General features: G+C 40.9%; 2 protein-coding genes across 3 annotated transcripts; both read left to right on the top strand.

Moving 5' to 3' along the window:
• Positions 1-1,707: 1,707 nt before the first annotated feature.
• LOC311048486 (heat shock protein beta-7-like) lies at positions 1,708-2,826 on the top strand (the record flags this gene model as incomplete). Its single annotated transcript, XM_084061745.1, has 3 exons — positions 1,708-1,780; positions 1,863-1,996; positions 2,692-2,826. 3 exons carry the CDS (start codon positions 1,708-1,710, stop codon positions 2,824-2,826), a joined length of 342 nt encoding a protein of 113 aa, XP_083917871.1.
• A 656-nt stretch (positions 2,827-3,482) lies between these two features.
• cplane2 (ciliogenesis and planar polarity effector 2) lies at positions 3,483-6,342 on the top strand. 2 transcript variants are annotated; one of them, XM_084062256.1, is made up of 6 exons: positions 3,483-3,673; positions 3,747-3,900; positions 4,672-4,824; positions 5,221-5,345; positions 5,527-5,663; positions 6,038-6,342. In XM_084062256.1, exons 2-6 carry the CDS (start codon positions 3,783-3,785, stop codon positions 6,261-6,263), a joined length of 759 nt encoding a protein of 252 aa, XP_083918382.1. In that variant the 5' UTR covers positions 3,483-3,673; positions 3,747-3,782; the 3' UTR covers positions 6,264-6,342. The 2 variants fall into 2 exon arrangements, with proteins under 2 accessions (XP_083918382.1, XP_083918381.1); XM_084062255.1 differs by having other exon boundaries at positions 3,483-3,900.
• The last annotated feature ends 32 nt before the right edge of the window (positions 6,343-6,374 follow it).

Raw genomic sequence — 6,374 nt, 5'->3', positions numbered from 1 at the left:
GGTGCTCTATGCCAGTGGTTCTCAAAGTGGGGTCCAGGGACCCCCAGGGGTCCTTGGGGGGTTCCAGGGGGTCCCCAGGTAAAATGATTGAACCAAATGGACCCTCAGAGTCTGTAACTCTGAGTGTGTTCCATTTGTACACTCAGGGTTATGGGGGGATCCGTCTACCTAATGTGTACGAAACTGGGGGTCCTTCAAATGAAAAGGTTTGAGAAGCACTGCTCTACGCCATCATATGACGGAGGATAAATTAGGCATAGCCAGTGGTGTAATGTAACTAGTAGGATACATTTACTCAAGTACTGTAATTAAGTACAATTTAGAGGTACTTGTACTTTACTTGAGTATTTCCATGTCATGTTACTTTATAATTCTATTCCACTAGGCAAATATTGTACTTTTCTACTCCATTACATTTATTAGACAGCTTTAGTTAGGCTACTACTTTGCAGATTTTGATTTTTTTTTATTACAAATTATAAATCGACCAATAACTTATGGAATATATCTATAGATTAAGCTACCCAGCAAGTACTTAAAATGAACTCCACATTTACCAATATTAAAGCGAGGAACACATTAACGATCAATGATTATAGTCCAATAACTTGATATATTATTCTGAAATGAACATTCTACATCAGTGGTTCCCAAACCTTTTAGCTCAAGACCCAAAAGAGAAATAAGCCGTTTGGGACCCAAACTAGTGAAAATAGCACATCTACATGCTCACAACGCATCGCTTCGTGCCTCGTTGCGAGCTTGTAAATCTGCTACTTCTTAAAAAAAATGTTTTTTGTATTTTGTATATATTTTATGAATGAAACAAAAAAGGGGATATTTACTCGTCATATTTGCCCATAAAAATTGGTCCGTGACCCAAACATGGATCCCAACCCACTGTTTGGGAAACAGTGTTCTACATAATGACATTTACTTTAGCTACTTTAAGTATATTTTGAGGATACTTCTTTTGACTTTAATTAAAGTTAATTAAAGAATAAAGATATGTCTTTACTAACATGTTGTATTTAATTGAAAGATACAGGACCATGTTACTTTAAACTGTGGTTCTCAACCTTTTTCATGTCAAGGACCCCCTAATGGATATACATTATCCTGCAGACCCCATTTGTAAATATATGCCAGGGGAGAAGATTTTTACTGCCATAGCAGTGATTCTCAAGATTTCGCCAATTACCACCAGTGGGGAATCTTATGGGGGTCCCTGGCACAACATATTTTAAAAAGGGGGTCCGCGGCCAAATCCTTATCAATTTGGGGGTCCTTGACATGAAAATGTTTGTACATATGAAATCAAAATTGGTTCCATTTGTACACTCTCTGAGTTACAGACCTGTAAGTGTCCATTTGGCTCCTAACTATCAATCATTTGTCATTTTGAACCCCCTCAAGGACCCCTGGGGGTGCCCAGATCCCACTTAGAGAACCACTGACTTCTGAAAAACAGTTCAGAGAGGCACAGCTATGATAATTTTAGCATGCCCCTCATCATACAGATATTGCCACACCTCCTCACACACACACACTAAAGTTTTTATGCACCCAGTATAAAAGACCAGCATGATGACAGTTGGAGAGAGAGAGAGAGTGGAGAGAATACTGGGGGTTAAAAAATAACAATATATTGAATAAAATATTGAATTATAGATATCGACACCTATTGCTCTGTGTATTTAGGACGGCATGGAGAAAGGTCTTTCCACTGAAGATGTTGGACCACAACGTTGGCAAAGTGCTAGAGAACACAAATTTCCAGGTCAGTTGGGAAAGCAACGGGAAAGCGACTAATATAGTTTGTCTAACGAACTTGGTCTTATTTTCTGAAACAAATGTTTCAGGTCATTTATATCCCACGGGGAAGATCCAGACCATAGGAGACCTATTCCAGTTCACAGTTGATGTGAGTGATTTCTCTCCAGAGGATGTCATCATCACATCTTCCAATAACTTGATAGAGGTCAATGCAGAGAAGGTGAGTACAGTATAGTAATGGTCAGGTTGGGTGATAATATCAAATTAGTCACACAGCTGTCATTTGTATCTGTTAGTCTGTTTTGTCTGTGACACCAGTGGTTCTCAAACCTTTTCCATGTCAAGGACCCCCAAATTAATGTTTTTGGAGGCTGACCACCATCTGAAAATATTTAGTGCCAGGGACCCCATACAAGAATTGCGTTAAAATGTTTTTATTCTTTTTTTTAAATAGCAGATCTAAAAGCTTACATTGTGAGCTCATAGATCTGCTACTTTCAAATAGCTGATGTATATGGGGTAAAAGTTGTTAAACAGATTTTTGTGCTATTAACACATTTTGCCAGGGGACCTTCTGGAACCCCCTCAAGGACTCCTGGGGGTCCCCGGACCCAACTTTGAGAACCACTCTGTTACACTAAAAGGTGTCAACAGACAACAGTGCGACAGATCTACAAGCTCAGACGTTGTGAGCTTGTAGATCTGCTATTTTTGGTGCATGACACCGGCACAAAACCAAGTATAAATAGTACTCTTTATTATGTTACTGAGAGGGAAAAAAATATTTGTAATTAAAATTACATTACCAATTAAAAAACTGGTCATCTATATGAATAAATGTCTGTACATTCCCCAAGGTTGGCTTTAACTTGCTCTGTATTTCTTCTATCATTTATAAACATTTGTCCTCAACAGGTGGGAGTTAATGGCTCAGTCATAAATAAATTTGCCCATAAATGCAAGTTTCCAGTGGCTGTGGATCCCATGTCGGTGACTTCATCCTTGCAGAGCAGTGGAATGCTGAAAGTCGAAGCTCGCAGGTTATCATAGTGATCTCTCTGCCTTTCTCTCTCTGCATGGAAATGTTTCAATAAAAGAAGAAATATTTATTTATGTATTTATTTGATTTGATGCCCATTTCTTAAGCCAGTGGTTCTCAATGTGGGGTCCCAGGGGACATCTAGAGAATGCACAAGTGTTATTTTGATGACAGTTTCACTGTGAACCAAATGGAACCAAATGGTTCACCCAAAAAAGTTCACCCAAAACCAAAAGTGAACCAAATGGAACCAAATGGACCCTAACGGGTCCATTTGGTTCCATTTGTACACTCTCAGAGTTAAATTGACATAGATTTTACAATATAAATTGCGGCCCAAGTGATATAAATGCCATTGAATGGGGGTCTGTAGCCCTAATGCATGTCAAACTGGAGGTCCTTGAAATTAAAATGGTTGAGAATCACTGAGAGCCGTACAAAATCTTCTCTTATGGGGGTCCCTGGCATATCTTTTGAAATGGGGGTCCGCGGGCTAATAAGTGTCAATTTGGGGGTCCTTGACATGAAAAAGTTTGAGAACCACTGATGTGGACAACAGTGAACAGTCGGTGTTTAGCGGCCTCTAGCGGCTCACTGGAGCTACAACAACAGCATGCAACAACCTACGGAAGTGACGCTTGAAGCTGGTTGGTTGTCAAGGGGATGCGGCTTTAGTTTACTGAGCTTTGCGGATATTTGGAGCTTGTTTCCAAATTATCTACCATTATTAATGCAATTTTGGGCCGAAATTGTGTTACCACTGCTTTGGTTTCCTAAGCTACTTTAGGAATGGGTAAAGTCTTCCTCACAGACTAAACTTGTAGTACAACGGTGAACGGCGTCTGGAGTTGAAGATCTGTTCATGTCGGCACTCGGCAAGAGACACCGTCGCGTGGTGGAGCTCTGAAGCTACAACAAGTAGCCTAATGAGTGTGATCACCTAATCACCTAATGACAGCATCTTACCATGACGGCACAAGAAGTCCTGCATCCAGGGTCCATGGTGGTCGCTGACTGGCACCGCTGTGCAGAGAGTAAGGACTTCTTCAGCAGGATCCTGACCAAGACGAGACGGCGGAAATTTGGTATGATGATTATTAAAATAACAGTTTAAAGACATTCGCCAAAGTAACCACAAGGTATTGGTGTTACATCTGGGTATTCAGGTACAATTGGTCTACCCTTAGCCATGGATCCAAGACGTCATCTGTCAGAATCATAGACTGGTCAGAATATAACATGTGACAGTCATGTATCAGGGCTAGTCTACCCTATGCCAAGGGGCAGTTCGGTAGCCTACATCAGTGGCTCAACCGGTGGGTCGGGACCCACAGGCGGGTCCCCCCACATGATTTTTTGGGGGTCCCCAGAGTCAAACAAAATTTAAGCCTCAACTCCTACAATTCCAAGTGCTTGTCAGGGTGGGGGTCCCCAGTTCAAATATAATTATTTTGGGGGGTCCACAATTCAAATATTATTTTGGGGGGTCCCAACAAATATGATTATTTGGGGGATGTTGTGGCCTGAAAACGTTGTGAACCACTGGCCCTACATGAAAATTCTGTTCCATAAATATTTGGTGCAGATGAATCGTCTACTTTTCCCCCCATAGGTAAGGTAAAATGTACACTTTGTACCTGCTTTAGAGCTGTAACGTTTCTTTGATTGCCAGCTTTGACAAAATGCTTAAGCATAAACTTATTTGTATTTCCATGATTGATGTATTGAGCAGATTTATGGTTCACATTTTTTATGTAGCCATAGTTACCAAAATGACAATGACATGATTTGCTGCAGGTTTACTCTGAGTAACCCTGACAAATTATTACATATATAACTCATTAATGGTTTTACAGGTTTGTTGGAGTCTCCAGTGATGCCTCCTCACATAGCCGTGGACACAGTTCCTTATAAGATATTCATCTCTGGAAAAACTGGAGTCGGGAAGACTGCGCTTGCAGCACGTCTTGCAGGAATGCATATTCCTAGCATACATTATGAAACAACTGGTAGGTCTAAACACACTACACTCCTCTGATGGCATGCAGCTGAGATCATATAAGCAATTGTTTCTACTATTATTCATGCTGACAATTCGGTCCGGGAAATAAAAATGTAATCGATAACGTGATATGAGACAAGATTTTGCATGTGGTAATACTGATAAAGCACAAGTGTTGTCTTTTCTCACTATTATATATTGAATATTATTTGTCCATATCGCCCCACCCTCCTGAAGCTCATCCTAGTCTCATTCTTGGGAGTTGTCAACATGTCAGACTGCTGTCCTACCAATCACAGAAAATGCATACTATTAATTACTATAATACTGATTACTGCACTCAAATTGTAGGCTTATTTTTAACAGGAGTTATACTGACCATTGTGTTTTGCTGTTCTTGCAGGTATTGAGACGACAGTGGTGTACTGGCCAGTGAAGCTCAGAGACGGTGGCAGAGTGCTCTTCTTTCGCCTACAGCTGTGGGACTGTGGAGAGAGCGCTTTGCGTAGATTTGACCACTTGCTTCCGGTACGCATGAAACACAATAGGATAGCTTGAGCTTGTAGATCGGTTCATTTCCTATTTTTTGAAAAAATTAGCCTATATTGACATGCAAAAAATAGGGACGCCAGGTTAAAAGTGGTTAAGTCTGAGGGGAAATAAACACAATAGCCATCACTACACTGATATTTGGTGTTTTATTTTTCAGTCTTGTAAGGAGCAGGTGGATGCCGTCCTCTTCCTGTTCTCCTTCACAGACAGGACCTCATTCGATGACCTTTCAAACCAGATCTCCAAGTGGTCTGGCCCGTCGGACAACGTAGTGAAAATGGTGGTTGGCACCAAGTATCCTTTAGTGGTCTTTTGTTACCACCAACTGTGGAGCTTGACATTGTTCGCCTATACATTATGAAACATTTCGATTTCCTTTTAAAAAAAAAGAAAAAAAAAAAAAAGTAGCAACAGATATCCCCACTGAATATCAAATAGCCCAAATAGTCTTGCCACCTTAACATGGGCAGTGGACAAAAGCTGCAATACATTTCTTAATACACAAGATACTGTACAAGCGGGCAAATTGCACTTTAACCCCAACCATTGTGTCATTAGCCATGTTGGAGCCAAAACATAAGTGCCTTACTTTCCAAATAATTACAGAGATCACTGTCTGTTAATGCAGAGGCATTGCTGATTGTTAATCTTCTTGACATTATGTTCAGATTTGACCTGTTCATGCACACCGATGTGACAGAGCGGGAGGTGTGCAGGTTCCAGGAGGAGTGGCACATACCGGTGCTCAGGATCGGGGGTGAAGTCAGCGACGGACTGGATGACGTCGCTCCACTCCTCAACTGCTTGGCTGCACACTTGTGGCACCAGGACTGTATAGCAGCCAGGCCAGAAACCACCCACCCTGCACAGCAAGAAGCTGAGACTCTCATTTGAAATGATCATCATGCTACTGATGGTAGAGATAAGGCACATTTCTCAACCTGAATGTTTTTGTAAAAACAAAAAAAAAGCCCCAAAAAAAAAAAAAAAAGTGTAAAATATTTA

The sequence above is a fragment of the Gymnoscopelus microlampas genome (assembly GCF_963454915.1).
Source record: "Gymnoscopelus microlampas genome assembly, chromosome: 7".
NCBI lineage: Eukaryota > Metazoa > Chordata > Actinopteri > Myctophiformes > Myctophidae > Gymnoscopelus > Gymnoscopelus microlampas.
Note: the sequence above shows the minus strand (reverse complement) of the source record. Positions and strands in the feature narration are given on the sequence as shown.

Excerpts from the sequence above, each read along its gene's own strand:
- cplane2 (XM_084062256.1), top strand. The coding sequence starts at position 3,783 with ATGACGGCACAAGAAGTCCTGCATCCAGGGTCCATGGTGGTCGCTGAC. Across the intron at positions 4,825-5,220 it reads CATACATTATGAAACAACTG|GTATTGAGACGACAGTGGTG; the intron begins GTAGGTCTAAAC and ends CTGTTCTTGCAG. Across the intron at positions 5,346-5,526 it reads GATTTGACCACTTGCTTCCG|TCTTGTAAGGAGCAGGTGGA; the intron begins GTACGCATGAAA and ends TTTATTTTTCAG.